This window comes from Oncorhynchus masou, chromosome 25 (genome assembly GCF_036934945.1).
Source record: "Oncorhynchus masou masou isolate Uvic2021 chromosome 25, UVic_Omas_1.1, whole genome shotgun sequence".
NCBI classification, from domain to species: Eukaryota; Metazoa; Chordata; class Actinopteri; order Salmoniformes; family Salmonidae; genus Oncorhynchus; species Oncorhynchus masou.
This window is the reverse complement of record NC_088236.1, coordinates 12,596,361-12,618,496: the sequence shown is the minus strand read 5'-3', so window position 1 is coordinate 12,618,496 and position 22,136 is coordinate 12,596,361. Positions and strand designations below refer to the sequence as shown.

The 22,136-nt window shown below is 41.1% G+C and overlaps 1 protein-coding gene across 1 annotated transcript in view; it reads right to left on the bottom strand.

The window, feature by feature from the left end:
- The window catches only part of LOC135513794 (kinase suppressor of Ras 2-like), a 126,441-nt gene extending 104,617 nt beyond the window's left edge, over positions 1-21,824 (bottom strand). Inside the window, exons 1-3 of the mRNA XM_064936728.1 lie at positions 21,097-21,824; positions 11,049-11,189; positions 9,163-9,313 (exon numbers count right to left, since the gene is read on the bottom strand). Coding sequence (XP_064792800.1) covers positions 9,163-9,313; positions 11,049-11,189; positions 21,097-21,273 — 469 coding nt within the window. The 5' untranslated portion in view covers positions 21,274-21,824. The remainder of the gene's footprint in view (positions 1-9,162; positions 9,314-11,048; positions 11,190-21,096) is intronic.
- Positions 21,825-22,136: the final 312 nt, after the last annotated feature.

Below are 22,136 nucleotides of genomic sequence, written 5' to 3'. Positions count from 1 at the left end.
ACTTCTCAATATACAATCACATGTCTCACTCCTCAATATACAATCACATGTCTCACTCCTCAATATACAATTACATGTCTCACTTCTCAATATACAATTACATGTCTCACTCCTCAATATACAATCACATGTCTCACTCCTCAATATACAATTACATGTCTCACTTCTCAATATACAATCACATGTCTCACTCCTCAATATACAATCACATGTCTCACTCCTCAATATACAATTACATGTCTCACTCCTCAGTATACAATCACATGTCTCACTCCTCAATATACAATTACATGTCTCACTCGTCAATATACAATCACATGTCTCACTCCTCAATATACAATTACATGTCTCACTTCTCAATAAACAATTACATGTCTCACTCCTCAATATAAAATCACATGTCTCACTCCTCAATATACAATTACATGTCTCACTCGTCAATATACAATCACACATCTCACTTCTTAATATACAATTACATGTCTCACTCCTCAATATACAATCACATGTCTCACTCCTCAATATGCAATTACATGTCTCACTTCTCAATATACAACTACATGTCTCACTCCTCAATATACAATTACATGTCTCACTCCTCAATATACAATCACGTCTCACTTCTCAATATACAATCACATGTCTCACTCCTCAATATACAATCACATGTCTCACTTCTCAATATACAATCACATGTCTCACTCCTCAATATACAATCACATGTCTCACTTCTCAATATACAATCACATGTCTCACTTCTCAATATACAATTACATGTCTAACTTCTCAATAAACAATTACATGTCTCACTCCTCAATATACAATCACGTCTCACTTCTCAATATACAATTACATGTCTCACTTCTCAATAAACAATTACATGTCTCACTTCTCAATATACAATCACATCTCACGTCTCAATATACAATTACATGTCTCACTCCTCAATATACAATCATGTCTCACTCCTCAATATACAATCACATGTCTCACTTCTCAATATACAATTACATGTCTCACTTCTCAATATACAATCACATGTCTCACTCCTCAATATACAATCACATGTCTCACTTCTCAATATACAATTACATGTCTCACTTCTCAATAAACAATTACATGTCTCACTCCTCAATATACAATCACATGTCTCACTCCTCAATATACAATTACATGTCTCACTCCTCAATATACAATCACATGTCTCACTTCTCAATATACAATTACATGTCTCACTTCTCAATATACAATCACATGTCTCACTTCTCAATATACAATCACATGTCTCACTCCTCAATATACAATCACATGTCTCACTTCTCAATATACAATCACATGTCTCACTCCTCAATATACAATTACATGTCTCACTCCTCAATATACAATCACATGTCTCACTTCTCAATATACAATTACATGTCTCACTTCTCAATAAACAATTACATGTCTCACTCCTCAATATACAATCACATGTCTCACTCCTCAATATACAATCACATGTCTCACTCCTCAATATACAATTACATGTATCACTCCTCAATATACAATCACGTCTCACTTCTCAATATACAATTATATGTCTCACTCCTCAATATACAATCACATGTCTCACTTCTCAATATACAATTACATGTCTCACTCCTCAATATACAATTACATGTCTCACTTCTCAATATAAAATTACATGTCTCACTTCTCAATATACAATTACATGTCTCACTCCTCAATATACAATCACATGTCTCACTCCTCAATATACAATTACATGTATCACTTCTCAATATACAATCACATGTCTCACTTCTCAATATACAATTACATGTATCACTTCTCAATATACAATTACATGTCTCACTTCTCAATATACAATTACATGTCTCACTCCTCAATATACAATTACATGTCTCACTTCTCAATATACAATTACATGTCTCACTCCTCAATATACAATTACATGTATCACTTCTCAATATACAATCACATGTCTCACTTCTCAATATACAATTACATGTATCACTTCTCAATATACAATTACATGTCTCACTTCTCAATATACAATTACATGTCTCACTCCTTAATATACAATCACATGTCTCACTTCTCAATATACAATTACATGTCTCACTCCTCAATATACAATCACATGTCTCACTCCTCAATATACAATTACATGTCTCACTTCTCAATATACAATTACATGTCTCACTCCTCAATATACAATTACATGTCTCACTTCTCAATATACAATCACATGTCGCACATTATGTTTTTCTATTGAACCTCAAAAGTGTTGTTATGGATGCAACTGTGAAGGACGCAGCAATACCTGAGTAACCGTATCTATTCCTCCGTCACCAGCTCACACAGAGACTGGAACTCGGGAACCTCTGTCTCGCAAACACACCACAATGTCTTAGCCAGCTATGCCACCAAAAAGCTAGCAATTCTACTGCGTGGGTGGAGACACTTCAAGCTGAAGAGTCCAAGTGAGGTTACAAATGTTGTACACAACAAAGTTTATATTAGTCACTGGCTTCTCAAATAACAGAAGTGCAACTAAGTCTGCAATAGCTTTAAGAGTCTTTACAAAATACTGTGACAATTCAAACTTTTTCATGTGAATATACTGCATATTCATGATCTGCGTAGGAGTTACGAAGACGGGCCTCCATAGAGGGCCATGAAGAATCTTCCCCGCGGACCCATTCCTCTCAGAGAATTCAAAAACACACAGCAAATGTCATATTTCAAAGTGGGGGTTGAGCGTCAGAGTGTAGTGGTGGTAATTTTCTCTCTTGAGGTTTAAAGAAAGGATTGAGACTGAAGGCTGGGCATGAGTCTGGGACTGGGGATGAGCCTGGGGATGAGTCTGGAGGTTTGGGAAGAGGATGGAGGCTGAGTCTGGTGATGAGCCTGGAAGCTGGGGATGAAGCTGGAGGCTGGAGATGAAGCTGGAGGCTAGGGATAAAGCTGAAGAATGGGGCTGGAGGCTGAGGAGGGTGCTGGAGACTGGGAATGAGGCTGGGGCTGGAGGCTGAGGATGGGGCTGGAGGCTGGGGAAGGTGCTGGGGCTGGAGGCTGAGGATGGGGCTGGAGGCTGGGGAAGGGGCTGGAGGCTGGGGAAGGTGCTGGGGTTGGGGCTGGGGCTGAGGAGGCTGAGGATGGGGCTGGAGGCTGGGGAAGGTGCTGGGGCTGGAGGCTGAGGATGGGGCTGGAGGCTGGGGAAGGTGCTGGGGCTGGAGGCTGAGGATGGGGCTGGGGAAGGTGCTGGGGCTGGAGGCTGAGGATGGGGCTGGAGGCTGGGGAAGGTGCTGGGGCTGGAGGCTGAGGATGGGGCTGGAGGCTGGGGATGAGGCTGGGGCTGGAGAATGGGGATGAGGTTGGGGCTGGAGGCTGAGGATGGGGCTGGAGGCTGGGGATGAGGTTGGGGATGAAGCTGGAGGCTGGGATGGAGGCTGGGGCTGAGCCTGGTGACTTGGGGGGAGTGTGGAGGCTGGGGATGAGAATGAAGGCTGGGGATGAGACTGAGGCTGAGGCTAGGACTGAGGCTTGGGAGGAGTCTGAAGGCTGGGGATGAGTCTGAGGCTGGGGCCTGAAGATGAGGCTGAGACTGGGTATGAGACTGCGTACCAAATGGCAACCTATTCCCTATATAAGGCACTACTTTTGACCAGGGCCTTATGGGCCCTTATCAAAAGAAGTGCACTATAAATGGAATAGGTTGCCATTTGAGACGTGACCTGGGAGACAAAATATGCCTTTCTCTCCCTTTCGCTCTGAGTATGAGAGGCCCTAATAGCAGTCGCGCAGTGTGTGGTGTTCCCGTTACATTCACATATCTCACCGGCCCCCCGTATGAAAGGAGTACATTAGAGAGTGTGTATGTGTGTGTGTGTGTGTGTGTGTGTGTGTGTGTGTGTGTGTGTGTGCGTGTGTGTGTGTGTGTGTGTGTGTGTGTGTGTGTGTGTGTGTGTGTGTGTGTGTGTGTGTGTGTGTGTGTGTGTCCAACACCCTTGCTGACCGTGAGAAGCAGGATGACTAAGGAGAACAGTAACTGTATCTGTAACTATATCTGTATCTGTCTGTACAATACAGAGTTACAACTCTTAGCTATCCATGTTATGCATGGCTATATCATTTATAATTGGGCTGAATTGGGCTGGCTTTGGTCTGTTTTATGTACAGCAGTGGAGGCTCCTCAGAGGAGGACCATCCTCCTCAGTGAATTTCATAAAAATAAAAATACTGAAACATTAAAAAAGTTATTCTTTTCAGAGAAAACTACACTAAATATATTCACTTCACCAAATAATTGATTAAACACACTGTTATGCAATGAAGGTCTACAGTAGCTGGAGGAGAGCTATCTTCCGTCCTCCTCTGGGTACAGTGACTTCAATACAAAACCTAGGAGGATCATGGTTCTCACCCCCTTCCATAGACGTAAACAGTAATCATGACAACTTCCGGAGGACGTCCTCCAACCTATCAAAGCTCTTGCAGCATGAACTGACACGTTGTCCACCAAATCAAAGGATCACAGCATTAATCTTGTACTGAAAGCATAAGCTACAGCTAGCTAGCACTGCAGTGGATAAAATGTGATGAGTAGTTGACTCTTACTTGTTTTCACTTTCTTAGCTAGAGAATGCAGCTAGCTAGTTTAGCCTACTCAAACACCTGGCTCAAACAGAGAGGGATGCTATGTTAGCTAGCTGGCTATGGCTATCCAAAACTGGAACTCTTCCAAGTCAAGATAAGCTTTTGGTTTTAATCATTTATAGCCACCAGGGCCCACCGGTGTAACTGCTAAACTGCATGCTGACTACACTGTACAGCATGATTGTAGCAGATTTAATAACGTGTTAGTTCTCGTAGGTATGTTGACTATGACATTGTAGGTTGTGTGTAGAGGTTAGCGGTTATGATATGAAGGTTTGGCTTGGAAAGTTTTTTTCGCCTGGTCACAGACAGCTGATATGTTGTGCACTGAAGTCCACAAGCGAAGGGAAAAGGTGAGAAGAGGAAAGCGCGTAGATGCGAGAAGGAATTATACAACGATCAAAGGGACCATGCTGTTTGTATGTGGCTGCTGTGAGAGTGAACTGTGTTTTGCGTGTGATTAGGGGTGTATTCATTTAGCTATTCTGTTGAAAAATGTTTCTTAAATGGAAGCAAACAAAACGGGGATAAACATACATGAATTTGTAGAAATAGAAACTTATGTTTGCAACTGTTGGACTAATGATTACACCCGACAATAGATCAGCTAGATGCAGGCAAGAGTGTGCAAGGCGGTATTGAATGTGTCAATGTCTGTCACCTTGGTTACTCTAATTTTTCTCTCGACGTGTCTGCACCTACGTTGTTAACTTTAATTCATAGGCTAGGTTCTAGCAAATTCCCGATGGGTATGAGGAAAATGTTAGTATGATGTAGTAGCCTGAACCCATTGATGTTACATTGAGCTGGTTGAATGGAATATGAATGACAGTCATCCAATATGCTGTAATAGGAATAAAGCAGTGCTCACAAAAAAATACATTTGTCCTCCCTCATCTTAAACGGCACCAACCGCACACACACACCCAACTGGACTCTGTATGGGTGTCCAATCCCTGGGCTGTCTCCGTTGGAGGAAGTTGGAAGTTGGAACTCAGCTGCCAATCAGCTACTGGTTACAATCTAATCCGGCCTTAGGAACAGACACACAGGCCAGACCAGTGTGTGTGTGTGTGTGTGTGTGTGTGTGTGTGTGTGTGTGTGTGTGTGTGTGTGTGTGTGTGTGTGTGTGTGTGTGTGTGTGTGTGTGTGTGTGTGTGTGTGTGTGTGTGTGTGTGTGTGTGTGTGTGTGTGTGTGTGTGTGTGTGTGCACGTGTGTATCCAGTCACAATCTGACCCCAGCCTAGAGCCTATTCAACACCCACAGGCTGCAATGAACCTGCCTACTGCTCTGAGTAGGGTGCTGTCTTTCAGATGGGACGTTAAACGGGTGTCCTGACTCTCTGTGGTCATTACAGATTCCATGGCACTTGTCGCAAGAGTAGGGGTGTAAACCCCAGGATCCTGGCAAAATTCCCAACCTGGCCCCAATCCATCATGGCCACCTAATCATCCCTTCATTCCTAATTGGCAAATGACTGCCGTGCATCACCCAAGTGGGTGCCACAAGTTGGTGGTGGGTGAATCCCCCCCTTACTATGTAAAGCACTTTGAGTAGCTCAGTTGGTAGAAAGGAGCTTTATAAATCCATTATTATTATTATTTTATTTTGTATTATTTCGCCTTTATTTAACCAGGCAGGCCAGTTGAGAACAAGTTCCTCATTATTATTATTATTACTGGAGTTAGCTGTGTGTAGGATCAAAGCAGGGAAGGGAAGTGACCGTAAGATGAACTTTGGGACTGATGGGACATTGTGTTATCTGACAGCAGTTTGGTACATGGCCAGATTTTCCTAAAGCAACATCTGCTGTCTTTTCACTTGGAGAAAAAATATTCCCGGTCTGTGTACTATGACGGTGATGAGGAGAACACTGCACCGACAATACAACTCTTCTCAACTTGGCTTGATAACAGAAAGTATTCCCAGTGACTCATCTAAGAGACACATCTGGTGGGAATGAATGAATGTGTGTGTGTGTGTGTGGGGGGGGGGGGGGGTTGACACACACATCAACCCTTGATATCAAACCTTGTTTTGTGATGGTCTACTGTCCCCTCCTGCTCAGCCAGCAACACTACAACACTAGACTGTTTAGTTCTGAAAATAAACATGTGGTCTGTGCTGCCTCCTATTGGACAAAATGCCAACGGACTGCATGCTGTATGCTGGGAGGGTGCATCTCAATCATCTGCAGCAGCCTCCTTTCCTCATATCCTTCCTTCATCTATACTAATCTGAAAACAGTGGACAGGTGAAAGCAAATTGGTGTAATGTCTTGTAATGCCGTACAATAATTTGGTTTCCATTGTCATCAGTGGAGATGAAGGAAGTGAGACAAGGAGACATTTGAGATGCACCCATGGAGAGGAACGAGGGGACGACTGTGAGGATGTCACACAGTCACAGGGTACTAAAAGGGGCTGTTACAGTATACGAGGGCAGAGAGCTTAATGTATCCTATAATGGCAAGAGCAATTAATAACTCAATATGGATCATTTAACCCACGGGGCAGCAGGTAGCCTAGCAGTTAGAGAGGCAAGCCAGCAACTGGAAGGTTTCCAGTTTGAATCCCAGGTCAGACGGGACAAATCTGTCAGGAAGTGAGCTGGTATCCAGAAGGTTGCTGTTATCAAATTCAAGATGCCATTGCCTGACATTGTGCCCTTGAGCAAGGCATTTAACCCTCCACAACAGCTTCCTGGGCGCCCAGTGTTGCAGCCAAATCCTGCATGTGTCTTTTGGAGGGGTTGGGTTAAAAGCGTAAGTCAAATTTCAGTTGGAATTTGTGTGCAATTGACCAACAGAAGTGATCTTAAGGTGTGCCGGCTTTTCCACTAACACAGCAGAATAGACTAGCAGAGTCAACAGATTCAATCCCACCAGTCATTGTATCTCCAGCCCTTCATTCCTCATTGTGTCATTCTGAGACTGGCATCCAAGCTGTATTGACTTCATACTGTGCTGCTAAATCTGGTCAACAGATGGCAGCATTCACCAGTTCATGAAAGGTCCTCATGAACTGTACAGCTCAGGCGGTGTAAAGTTCTACTTAAGTCGTTTTTTGGGGGTATTTGTACTTTACTTTGCTATTAATATTTTACTTCACTACATTCCTAAAGATAAGTATGTACTTTTTACTCCTACATTTTCCCTGACACCCAAAAGTACTTGCTTAGCAGGACAGCAAAATGGTCTATTTCACACACTTATCAAGAGAACATCCTTGGTCATCCCTACTGCCTCTGATCTGGCTGACTCACTAAACACATGCTTTGTTTTTAAATTATGTCTGAGTTGAAGCAAGCCTCTGGCTATCCATTTAAAAAAATAAAAAAATAGAAAATGTGGCCATCTGCTTTGCTTAAAATAAATTATATTATAAGGAATTTTAAATTATTTAGACTTCTACTTTTCCATTTGATAATTAAGTACATTTTAGCAATTACATTTACTTTTGATACTTAAGTATATTTAAAACCAAATAATTTTAGACTTTTACTCAAGTAGTATTTTACCGGGTGACTTTCACTTGAGTCCTTTTCTATTAAGGTATCTTTTCTTTTACTTAAGTATGACATTTGGGTACTTTTTCCACCACTGCCCTCCAACCCTGTTCCTGGAGAGTTACCCTTGTGTTGGTTCTCTCCCCAACCCTGTTCCTGGAGAGTTACCCTTGTGTTGGTTTTCTCTCCAACCCTGTTCCTGGAGAGTTACCCTTGTGTTGGTTTTCTCTCCAACCCTGTTCCTGGAGAGTTACCCTTGTGTTGGGTTTCTCTCCAACCCTGTTCCTGGAGAGTTACCCTTGTGTTGGTTTTCTCTCCAACCCTGTTCCTGGAGAGTTACCCTTGTGTTGGTTTTCTCTCCAACCCTGTTCCTGGAGAGCTACCCTCCTGTAACTTAGCTGATTCAGTTTATCAACCAGCTAGTTATTAGAATCAAGTGCACAAGATAAGAGTAGGAGTTCAAACCTTGGTTTCTCACGCCCAACAGTTTCCCATGTATTTCAACAATGGTCCACCACCCAAAGGACATCCAGCCTTCTTGACACAACTGTGGGAAGCATTGGAGTCAATATGGGCCAGCATCCCTATGGAACGCTTTCAACACTGTGTAGTCCGTCCCCCAACGACTTGAGGCTGTTCTGAGGCCAAAAGAGAGTTCAACTCAATATTAGGATGGTTTTCCTAATATTTTGTACACTCAGAGTATTTATATAAGCTTGCGAGATCACGATAGTAATACAAGGCGGTCTAAGGCACTGCATCGCTGTGCAAGAGGTGTCACTACAGTCCCTGATTCAAATCCAGGCTGTATCACATCCGGCTGTGATCGGGAGTCCCATAGGGCGGCGCATGGGTTTGGCGGTGTAGGCCGTCATTGTAAATAAGAGTTTGTTCTTAACACACTTGCCTAGTTAAATGAGTTAAATAAATACCTGACTTGTCCCCACTGTCTACCTTTCCTCCCTCTCCCTCCAAGTGTGTAGGGTTCCTACCTGACTTGTGGGCCCTCCTTAGGCAGGTCAGAGAGGCATTGAGCCGGGCACACTCCTCGTCGTTGGCTCCAAACTTCTCCATGGCCTCACACACCTCCTCATCACTCATCTCCAACAGCCCCTCTAGAGTCACCTCGCCTGGACCCATCTCCTACAGAACACACAGACAAGTAGCCTGGTCCCAGATCTGTTTGTGCTTCTGCCTCCTTCATTGTCATGACGATTCCATCAGGAGTTGGCTAGAGAGCAGAAACAGACTGGCACCCAGGCTAACACACAAGCACCCAAACTAACACACACAGAAATGGAGTTTGATACCCCTGGACCTGTATTTACCAAGAGTATCAGAGAATGCTGATATAAGATCAGGTATTTTAGATTATACACTGAACTAAAATATAAACACAACATGTAAAGTGTTGATCCCATGTTTCATGAGCTGAAATAAAAGATTCCAGAAATGTTCCATACGCACAAAAATCTTATTTCTCTCAAATGTTGTTTACAAATGAGTTTACATCCCTGTCATACAACACAATGCCACAGATGTCTCAAGTTTTGAGGGAGCATGCAATTGGCATTCTGACTGCGGCAATGTCCACCAGAGCTATTGTCAGAGAATTGAATGTTAATTTCTCTAACATAATCCGCCTCCAAAGTCATTTAAGATAATTTTGCAGTACATCCAACTGGCCTCACAACTGCAGACCATGTGTATGTTGTCGTGTTGGCGAGGGGTTTGCTGATGTCAACGTTTGGAACAGAGTGCCCCATGATGGTGGTGGAGTTATGGTATTGGCAGGCATAAGCTATGGACAACGAAAACAATTGCATGTTATCGATAACAATTTGAATGCACGAAAATACTGTGACGAGATCCTGAGTCCCATTGTGAGGCCCATTTCTTTTTAAGGTTTCTGTGACCAACAGATACATATCTTTATTCACAGTCATGTGAAATCCATAGATTAGGGACTAATGAATTTATTTAAATTGACTGATTTCCTCATATGACATGTAACTCAGTAAAATCTTTGAAATTGTAGTGTTTCTATTTTTGGTCGGTATATAAAATAAAAGATCATATGCCCAGGGAAGACAGAAACGTGCTCCCACACTTGTCTTTTCTTACTCGCACTGACTTTGCTGATAGCTACTTATTATTATTATTATTATTTTTTTAATGTGTTGCTTACTGTGACTGACTGTGATATGTGGTTGTCTCACCTAGCTACCTTAAGACGAATGCACTAACTGTATGGGACTCTGAATAAGAGTGTCTAAACAGGGTTGGGGTCATAGACATGTTAGTCATTTAGCAGACGCTCTTATCCGTAGCGACTTGAAGTTAATGCATTCATCTTAATGAAGCTAGACAACCACATATCAGAGTTGAAGTAAGTAAACCTTTTCATCCATAAAAGTAGCTATGAGCAAAGTAAGTGCTAGTAACAACAATGCATGCTAGAGAGACAAAGTAGCACTGGAGAAGGTTCGGGAAGTGATGTGTTTTGGGCAAAGGAAGAAGACTATGTTGGGCTTATAGAAATTGAAAGTTAATATTTGTTTATGATGAGGCGTTAGTCCGATCCACCATCCTGACCGCTCTTGTAAGCAGGAAGTACACATAAAATTAAAATTCCAACCCTCTTCAAAACTTTTCAATTTTCAAAGGAAATTGTGGAATTGGGATTTTTGAATTTTGTTTACTTCCTGAAATGACTGGAATTTAAATGGAATTGACCCCAACACTGCTGCTAAATGACTAAAATGTCAATGTATTGTTTTCCCTTTCATTTTATTGTCATACATTTTGCAGACCATCTGCTATTTGTAAGAAGGTTTTACTCACAGTGATTGTGATACGTAGATGCAAATCAAAGTACCTCAGTGACCTCCTTCCTCAGGTTGACGATGCGGAACCAGTGTCCCAGACGAGGGAAGTCCTGGAGCTCGGTGGTGTCCTCCTGTAAGGCCACTCTCACCTTACAGGACAGCTGGCGACTGAAGTACTTCACCAGCTTTCCCTGCAGGGGGAGACAGAGGGACATGTGTGAGTTAGAGCTGGAGAAGCACAACCCAAATGGGTTACACAGCTATGGATGCAAGGACTCACCATCTATATATTAAGAGAGCAGTGCTTTTCAAACCTCTCCTCTGGCCCCACAGATGTTTCACAATTGTGTCTGAACTGAACCTAGTTCACCAGACCTGATGAATTCACCTAGTCAATTCACGTTCTGATGAATTCACCTAGTCAAGTTAGCAATTCACCTACTCAATTCACGTTCTGATGAATTCACCTAGTCAAGTTAGCAATTCACCTAGTCAATTCACGTTCTGATGAATTCACCTAGTCAAGTTGACAATTCACCTAGTCAATTGACATTGATTAATTAACCTAGTCAAGTCGGCAATTCACCTAGTCAATTCACATTCTGATGAATTGCCCTAGTCAAGTTGACAATTCATCTAGTCAATTCACGTTCTGATTAATTCACCTAGACAAGTTGACAATTCACCTAGTCAATTCACAACTTGACTAATTCACCTAGTCAATTCACGTTCTAATGAATTCACCTAGTCAAGTTGACAATTCACCTAGTCAATTCACATTGATTAATTAACCTAGTCAAGTCGGCAATTCACCTAGTCAATTCACGTTCTGATTAATTCACCTAGACAAGTTGACAATTCACCTAGTCAATTCACAACTTGACTAAAAAATGACTTTCAATCTCATCGTCTGTATTTTAAGGTCTCCAAGATTAGGACGTTTTCAAAGCCTAGTCAATTCACAACTTGCAATTCACCTAGTCAATTCACGTTCTGATGAATTCACCTAGTCAAGTTAGCAATTCACCTAGTCAATTCAGATTCTGATTAATTCACCTAGTCAAGTTGACAATTCACCTAGTCAATTCAATTCACATTTGATTAATTGATGAATTGCCCTAGTCAAGTTGACAATTCACCTAGTCAATTCACATTCTGATTCACCTAGACAATTGACAATTCACCTAGTCAAGTTGACAATTCACCTAGTCAATTCACGTTCTAATGAATTCACCTAGTCAAGTTGACAATTCACCTAGTCAATTCACATTGATTAATTAACCTAGTCAAGTTGACAATTCACCTAGACAAGTTCAATTCACTAGTCAATTCTTGATAGTCAAGTTGACAATTCACCTAGTCAATTCACATTCTGATGAATTCCCCTAGTCAAGTTGACAATTCACCTAGTCAATTCACGTTCTGATTAATTCACCTAGTCAAGTTGACAATTCACCTAGTCAAGTTGGCAATTCACCTAGTCAATTCACTTTCTGATTAATTCACCTAGTCAAGTTGGTAATTCACCTAGTTAAGTTGGCAATTCACCTAGTCAATTCACGTTCTGATTAATTCACTTAGTCATGTTGACAATTCACCTAGTCAATTCACAACTTGACTAATTCACCTAGTCAAGTTGGCAATTCACCTAGTCAAGTTGGTAATTCACCAAGTCAAGTTGGCAAGTTTAATCAGGTGTGCTAGCTCTGGAATTGTTCAAATACATGGAATGGCTGGGTGTCCCGTTTGAAAAAGGCTACGATAGATCAAACATATTTTGAAGTTATACAATGGTTGTTTACAAAGACTCAAACTACCTACAATAAAAAATGACTTTCAATCTCATCGTCTGTATTTTAAGGTCTCCAAGATTAGAACGTTTTCAAAGCTTAGAAAGTTTACAAAGTATTGAAAGTACTAAATTCACGTTCTGATGAATTCACCTAGTCAAGTTAGGGTTTTTCTTTATTTTTACTAGTTTCTACATTGTAGAATAATAGTGAAGACATCAAAACTATGAAATAACACATATGGAATCATGTAGTAACCCAAAAAGTGTTAAACAAAACAAAATATATTTGAGATTCTTCAAAGCCACCCTTTGCCTTGATGACAGCTTTGCACAGTTTTGGCATTCTCTCAACCAGCTTCACCTGGAATGCTTTTCCAACAGTTTTGAAGGAGTTTCCATATATGCTGAGCACTTGTTGGCTGCTTTTCCTTCACTCTGGGGTACTGCAGGACTCCATCACTCTCCTTCTTGGTCAAATAGCCCTTAAACAGCCTGGAATTCACGTTCTGATGAATTCACCTAGTCAAGAACAGATTTTAGTCAAGTCTAGCTGTGATTTAGGCACTGGCTAACCCAGTTAGCTAACTTCAACGTCACTGCATGAATTCTTGACTAGCCAGCTACCAAGTTAGCAAGCCTGCACCTAGTCAATTCACGTTCTGATGAATTCACCTATTTCAAGTTGACAATTCACCTAGTCAATTGACATTGATTAATTAACCTAGTCAAGTTGACAATTCATCTAGTCAATTCACGTTCTGATTAAATGATAGGCTTAAAATGAAGACATCATGTGTTTACAAATTAACTAGGACTGGGCGATATATCGAATTAATTCGATAAATTCGAATGTATGTTTTTGCGCCTGCATCGCGAATCGAGTTTTTTGTATTTTTCGTTTTTATGCGCGTTAATATCCACGTTCATGTTGTCTTTTTGATCTTGTCCCGTTCGCTCCTTCTGTGCTGTTCACCTTCCCATTTACACCAGAGATCTGGATATAATGACGAGTTGCTCAAGTCTCCGCCCTAACAATGGGAGTCGTTGTCCCAAAGGCGGGAAGACAGGCGACAATAGGTTCAAAATAAGCGCATAGAAACGCATTGGGCTTATGTTGGACAGATTTTGGCGCGCTTCGCCTCTTTCGCCCAAGCCCCTCCCTCTACCACTCCCAACAACAAAGATGAGAGATCACCTCTTCCTCTCTGACAAACGTTTTCCACTTGCTATTTGCTTATGGACACCAACACACATTGAGAGATTATTTTACTGTAATAGAGGATAAGTTAACATTTCTAACGATACCCTGTATATGTTTGAACTCCTCAAATTTCGAGCACAGCAGACGCCAGTAAAACTGTATACCAATGAACATTCATTCTGGAAAATGAATGCTCAGTTTTTACGGTACCATGTATCGCCAGCAGCATTGTAGTCAAATGACGATTGTTATACTAGCTATTTAGTCTGTTTAATAAATGTGCAATAAGGATGAAACAATTACATAAGGAATCGGCAACTCGTTCTCATTCTGAGAAATATGGTTGGCCACTTGATTTCAACTCTGAGCAAAGTAGACAGGCTAGCATGCTGTTCAAACAGTTGGAGACGGACAGAAGGGTGTGTTCATAACAATTCGACTGTTTTGCCTTGTTAACCGAATTCAGAGCTTGTGAAAATATACCTAGATCCAAGTTGGCTAAACGTGATATTAGCTGGCTACTTACTAGCACGTGGGCTTGTGCTAGAGAGGTTGTTTTTGAGAATGGTGTTCATCTTTTCATAATGCCTACTACATTGTTAGTGATTGTGCATTATGCATGGTTCTGGTTAAATTTGTAACCAAAAAAATGCCAGAACAGTGTTCATTGCAACAACAAAAAAAGCATCTACAACTATTTTTATTAAATAATTAGTGGGTCATATGGTTGTGGAATGCATATATTCAGCCTAGGTATAACTTCACGAGCTCTGAATTCATTCAATTATTTGCTGACTGTTTTTGACCTTTAATTGTACAACAAAGCTTATTTAGAGAAAACATGTTTAAATAATAATAATAAACTACCATTCAAAAGTTTGGGGTCACTTAGAAATGTCCTTGTTTTTTTAAGAAAAGCACTTTTTTTGTTAAAATAACATAAAATTGATCAGAAATACAGTGTAGACATTGTTAATGTTGTAAATGACAATTGTAGCTGGAAGCCTTGTGTTACAATGGCACGTTGTGTTAGCTAATCCAAGTTTATCATTTTAAAAGGCTATTTGATCATTAGAAAACCCTTTTGCATTTATGTTAGCACAGCTGAAAACTGTTGTCCTGATTAAAGAAGTAATAAAACTGTCCTTCTTTAGACTAGTTGAGTATCTGGAGCATCAGCATTTGTGGGTTTGAGTACAGGGCCAAAATGGCCTGTAGTCTATTCTTGTTCTGAGAACTGAATTCTATTCCATGCGAGAAATTGCCAAGAAACTGAAGATCTCGTACAACGCTATGTGCTACTCCCTTCACAGAACAGCGCAAACTGTCTCTAACCAGAATAGAAAGAGGAGTGGGAGGCCCCGGTGCACAACTGAGCAAGAGGACAAGTACATTAGAGTGTCTAGTTTGAAAAACAGACGCCTCACAAGTCCTCAACTGGCAGCTTCATTAAATAGTACCCGCAAAACACCAGTCTCAATGTCAAAAGTGAAGAGGCGACTCCGGGATGCTGGCCAGAACAAGAATAGACTGACGAATTTCAGAAGAAAGTTCTTTGTTTCTAGCCATTTCGAGCCTGTAATCGAACCCAAAAATGCTGATACTCCAGATACTAGTCTAAAGAAGGCCTCTTTTTTGCTTCTTTAATCAGAACAACAGTTTTCAACTGTGCTAACATAATGGCAAAAGGGTTTTCTAATGATCAATTAGCCTTTTAAAATTATAAACTTGGATTAGCTAACACAACGTGCCATTGGAACACAGGAGTGATGTTTGCTGATAATGGGCCTCTGTATGCCTCATAGTCCATTAAAAATCAGCGGTTTCCAGCTATATTAGTCATTTACAAAATTAACAATGCCTACATAGCCTAGTGGTTAGAGCGTTGCGCCAGTAACTGAAAGGTTGCTAGATCAAATCCCTGAGATGACAAGGTAAAAATATGTTGTTCTGCCCCTGAACAAGGCAGTTAGCCCACTGTTCCTAGGCCGCCATTGTAAATAAGAATTTGTTCTTAACTGAGTTTTTTTTTTAAATGCTGTATTTCTGATCAATTTGGTGTTATTTTAATAGACAAAAAAATTGCTTTTCTTTAGAAAACAAGGAGATCTCTAAGTGACCCCAAACTTTTGAACGGTAATGTATATATATAGTGAATCACCCATAAATTTACTTTACAGCCTTATTCTAAAATAGATTGTTTATTCTCATTGCTTTGTCATATGAGTGCTCTGGAGCAGGTTTTCATCAAATATCTCTCTGTACTTCGCTCCGTTCATCTTTCCCTCGATCCTGACTAGTCTCCCAGTCCCTGCCGCTGAAAAACATACCCACAGCATGATGCTGTCACCAACATGCTTCACCATAGGAATGGTGCCAGGTTTCCTCCAGATGTGACGCTTGGCATTCAGGCCAAAGAGTTCAATCTTGGTTTCATCAGACCAGAGTATTTTGTTTCTCATGGTCACAGAGAGCACGCCTTTTACTGAGGAGTGGCTTCCGTCTGGCCACTCTACCATAAAGGCCTGATTGGTGAAGTGCTGCAGAGATGGTTGTCCTTCTGGAAGGTTCTCCCATCTCCACAAAGGAACTCTGGAGGTCTGTCATAGTGACCATCGGGTTCTTGGTCACCTCCCTGACCAAGGCCCTTCTCTCCCTTTTTGGTACTCTTTCCCCAGATTTGTGCCTTCGACACAATCCTGTCTCGGAGCTCTACGGACAATTCCTTCTACCTCCTGGCTTGGTTTTTGCTCTGACATGCACTATCAACTGTGGGACCTTACATAGACAGATGTGTGCCTTTACAAATCATGTCCAATCAATTGAATTTGCCACAGGTGGACTCCAAGTTGTAAAAACATCACAAGGACCTGTTTTGGCTTTGACATTATGGGGTATTGTGTGTAGATTGATGAGGATATGTTTAAATATATATATATATTTTAGAATAAGGCTGTGACGTAACAAAATGTGGAAAAGGGGAAGGGGTCTGAATACTTTCTGAACTCGGACTAGGTCCAATACAGCTCATTTATTCAAGGGGTGAATGGCAAACAGTGGGTCAGTACAGTACAGTAGCATATAATGCAACCAGAGAAACAAAGGTAAGCAAAGGTAAGGTTTGTGTGAAGGTTGTTGTCTTTCCACACTGGTGCTAGTGAGTGTGTTTTTTGAGCCAAAGGTTATGGTTACCATTGGGGTATGGAGAGCTGATATTTGACCTGCTCCCACGGTAGGGCCAGACATTTTTTGTCTACACCAGGGAAAAGGTGTTGGCCATTGTAACTAGGGAAAAGGTGTTGGCCATTGTAACTACGGAAAAGGTGTTGGCCATTGTAACTTGGGAAAAGGTGTTGGCCATTGTAACTAGGGAACAGATGTTGGCCATTGTAACTAGGGAAAAGGTGTTGGCCATTGTAACTAGGGAAAGATGTTGGCCATTGTAACTAGGGAAAAGGTGTTGGCCATTGTAATAGGGAGAAGGTGTTGGCCATTGTAACTACGGAAAAGGTGTTGGCCATTGTACATATGGAAAGGTGTTGGCCATTGTAACTTGGGAAAAGGTGTTGGCCATTGTAACTAGGGAACAGATGTTGGCCATTGTAACTAGGGAAAAGGTGTTGGCCATTGTAACTAGGGAGAAGGTGTTGGCCATTGTAACTACGGAAAAGGTGTTGGCCATTGTACATATGGAGAAGGTGTTGGAGATTGTAACTAGGGAGAAGGTGTTGGCCATTGTAACTAGGGTAAAGGTGTTGGCCATTGTAACTAGGGAAAAGGTGTTGGCCATTGTAACTAGGGAAAAGGTGTTGGCCATTGTACATATGGAGAAGGTGTTGGAGATTGTAACTAGGGAGAAGGTGTTGGCCATTGTAACTAGGGTAAAGGTGTTGGTCATCGTAACTAGGGAAAAGGTGTTGGTCTTCGTAACTAGGGAAAAGGTGTTACTCATAACTCGGATGGGTTGTTTTTAACTTGAGAAGGTGTTATGATGTAAAAAGGTAAATGAGTGTTGGTCATCGTATCCCATGTGATATGGTGTTGGTCTTCGTAACTGAAACCCTATCCCATGTGGATGGTGTGTTTTAACTCTGACCCTATCCCATGATGAAATGGCATGTGAGATACGAACTCTGACCCTATCCCATGTGATATGGTATATTCTGAACTCTGACCCTATCCCATGTGATATGGTGTAGTCTGAACTCTGACCCTATCCCATGTGATATGGTGTAGTCTGAACTCTGACCCTATCCCATGTGATATGGTATAGTCTGAACTCTGACCCTATCCCATGTGATATGGTATAGTCTGAACTCTGACTCTATCCCATGTGATATGGTGTAGTCTGAACTCTGACCCTATCCCATGTGATATGGTATAGTCCGACCCTATCACACATGCACCTTGCTTCACAACAGAGAGACACTGCCAAACAAAGCAGAATCACTATTGACAAGCTTTTTAGTCCAGGACTAGACTTAATCTGTGCCTGGGAAACTGGCCCACAGTTCAATAGATGAGCCATTCAAACATTCAGGAACCCCAAATTGATCAATGAAGTTGTATTGCATTGTAGATTACTGTATGTTCTGTTTAACAACAGTTAAACTGTCCATCAACAAGTATTGCACAGTAAGTCAAGACAGCTCTTTTGTGCACAAAGTGGCAAATCGAAGTGAACCCAACATTCCTCATGCTCCTCACATTGAATTTCTCCCTCATAATAACCTGTGATATAAGAACACACTTTTCAATGTCTTGAACTGTGCAGGGGGACATTTTACAAACAAAGTCATATATCACAGTTGCAATAGTCCGATGCTTTCACATTTGAAAACAGTTGTTTCTATAATATTGCATATGTCTGTGTTAACACAGGACTTTGTTGGAGATGCAACAAGTGCAGCAAGTTAAAAGTCATGAATGAACTATGGGGTGCAACGAGTGCATGATTCTACTATAAGTGCAACGTTACCTGCCAATGAAGCCAGAAACCTGACCCGGCCTGGAGAAGACAAGTTAAAGGGGCAATCTGCAGTTCAAACAATACCAAAGATGACGCCCCACCACTGTTATGGTAAAAAGCTAAGGGGTAGGCTGCAGAAATGTAACCACTGTCAAATTCATAGACAAACAAAAGTTTAGATGCAAGGACTGACCATCCATGATATCATTATATTTTAACCATGTTTTGAGGCTATACTGTGTTTGTTTACACTACATTGTTTACAAACATTGGAGTTAAACAAGTTTCTATTTTGGGTTCTGATGGAATACAACAGTTGAACTAATCTCATGAGGCATTTCTAAATGATATTCTTCAAGAATCAATGGTTATATTTCATTCATTTAAATGTCAAAAATGGATGTATCTATTGCACCTTTAACTGTATCTAATCTAAAGACCTTGTCCAACACACTCAATCAATAAATTAAATGTATTAATAACGTTTTTACATCAATAGCCTGACCCATGCCATGGCTAAAATCTGTGAGAGGCAACTGCTTAACCACGTTTGGCCCTCCATGAATACATTATAACAAAATGCTAATATAATGCTATTAGAACTACACAGGAAGAAGAGCAACATAATGTCAAATGTTACAAAATATGACTGCCCAATCCTCTAGTACTGTGCCCTCTGCCTCAGAAGGCCCAAACAGTGTGCATGACATCATGTGCAAACATACAGCAAACCTACCACCTAACTTAACAGGGCCATAAGACCACATGTCAATGGCAGACATGTCTTTTTAGAGTTTGAGTGCAGCCATGTTTTTCCTGACTGAAGATACTGTACCTGCATGACACAACACAGTTTCCCTGAGTCAAACTATTAGGCATACATTTCAAAGTGGTGCTTTTGGTTGGTAGCTAGGGAGTGGGGAACGATAAACTGTGTGTGAACATTTGTTAGATCAAATACTTGTAACCTCGCTAGACATGGGGAATCTATTCAGCATGTTCCATTCACCCAAACAGGTTAACTATTAAGTTAACGAGTGGCTATAATGTACTCTAGTCCTAGCTATAGGGCCTAATGTAGTGTATGTTTTCAATCTAATCCTCTCTGAAATTCAATTCAACTCAAGCAACTAGGTCTACATATCTCTTCAAATGACGAAATATTGCAAAATGGTGTGCCTATATATATCAAGTCCATACGAGAGGCATGGACGTGGATTTTTTTCCCTTGTATCAGTGGGAAAACTACATGATTGAGTAAATGAATAAACAGTATATAGAGACCTGCTATTCCTCCAGCTGTGGCCACTAAAACTTCATTGCACATCTATTACAGGCCTATGTCATCTCATTATGTTGAGGATAATGATGGTGCCCTTTTTAACTCACACATCATCAAGTCCCATCACATCGGACCTCTGTTTACATGTATTCCGTTTAAAATCACCCGCCTGTGTAACATACACAGGAATCTCTGTGTCATTTAAACCATTTAGGGCCTAAGTGCACCTGTATCCAGACCCCATTTTATTAATTTGGCAAACAAATCTATGTTTTGATACAAAAAAAAATACAAAAAACATTACACTGTCTTTGGATAACATCATGTCCATTACATAACGCAATTTATGGAATACCCTGTGGGCCAATTAAATCGGATCTCAATTTCACTAATACACACTTGCATAACAGTTGTTGCAATCTAGCTGATGATATGCAGAGCATATTACTGATGATGATGATGATAATGATGATGAATCGTAAACAGAAAGTGTTTAGGCCTCAACGTTCTCAGGGAGAATTGTGATGGAGAAGAGTTCTAAAGCTGAATAAACCACCTTCTTTCCACCACCTGCAGAATGCGCAAGACCACAACAGCCTGCTCACTGCAGCTAGCTTTTTCTTCATTTATTACACTGCATAAAACACATCTAGGCTGTGTAACATAGGGGGGAAACAGTATTCCAATGATATAGTCAACCATTTTAACGACATCGAATAATGTACATTGATGTTGATATAGGCTATGATAGACGTGACAACCAACCCAACAGTGATTTTGATCAAAATACATGATTAGCAGCCTCAGCGCAGCAGTAGCCCTTTCCATTCTACGGAATGGGTGCTTTTGCCTACCTCCAGCGTTCGTATTTCTTTCTGTGTCAAGTCGTTAGATGTGGCACATTTGGTCCTCAATCCCTCCAAGCTGGAAATGCTTATGTCTATCATATTTTGCACCAACTCGCACTGTTGCAAGGCTTTTTGCAAACTCAGACGCTGCTCGTCGTTTTTTGTCATATTCTTCTCGTCCATTGCTTGCGAGCTGTGGTCGTTTATTTATGTGTACTTCAAACAAATATATACTCAGAAAATAAAGGTGGAAAAAACTCCATGAAATAAAGCGACCTGCGAAACGCGAGCAAACGTGGTGGTATATTATATTATGTACATTGGTTTACAGATGAGATGTGATCTATGTGAAAGGCGACTCCATTGCAACAGTCCTTGTATTTCCTGGTGGTGGTTCATCAAGGTGTTTCTGATTGAACCTGGTACTGATGCTGAGGGCTATATCATCAAACACAATCCGCAGATAGCGTAGGCTACCTCCACAACAGAAACAAACATCACAACACAACCGATCAAGCCTCAGGTAATAAATCCATTGAGCGTTGTTTATTCATTTCAAATAAAAAACCAACGCATCATAATAACATAAACGGATCCATTAAATTAAAGCATCGTCATATAATAATGTTAAAGGTGATGCTGTGTGGATTGGGTACAGGTACTCCCCGTCTCCCTTGCCAGCAGCTGCATCCCGGGTCGCTCCCACCACCACACCGACATGTTTCCAGTCAATCAAATCTACAGCAAGGGGATCGCATCGCCCACGGAAGCAGCGGGAGGAGAGGCACCACCGCCGAGTGATGCTGCGTGGGGGAGGAGTTATCGCGAGATTATGTGCATCAGTGTGAGTTCACAGTTTGAACTCCGTTATCGATATGCTCCATCATCAGCTCCACATCAGCATTTTAAGGTGTTATCAGGACTTTTACACATTTTGTTAAATTACAGCCTTATTCTAAAATGGATTAATATTAGATCCCCTCACCAATCTACACACAATACCCAATATTGACAAAGCAAAGGCATTTTTTATAAATAAAAAACGT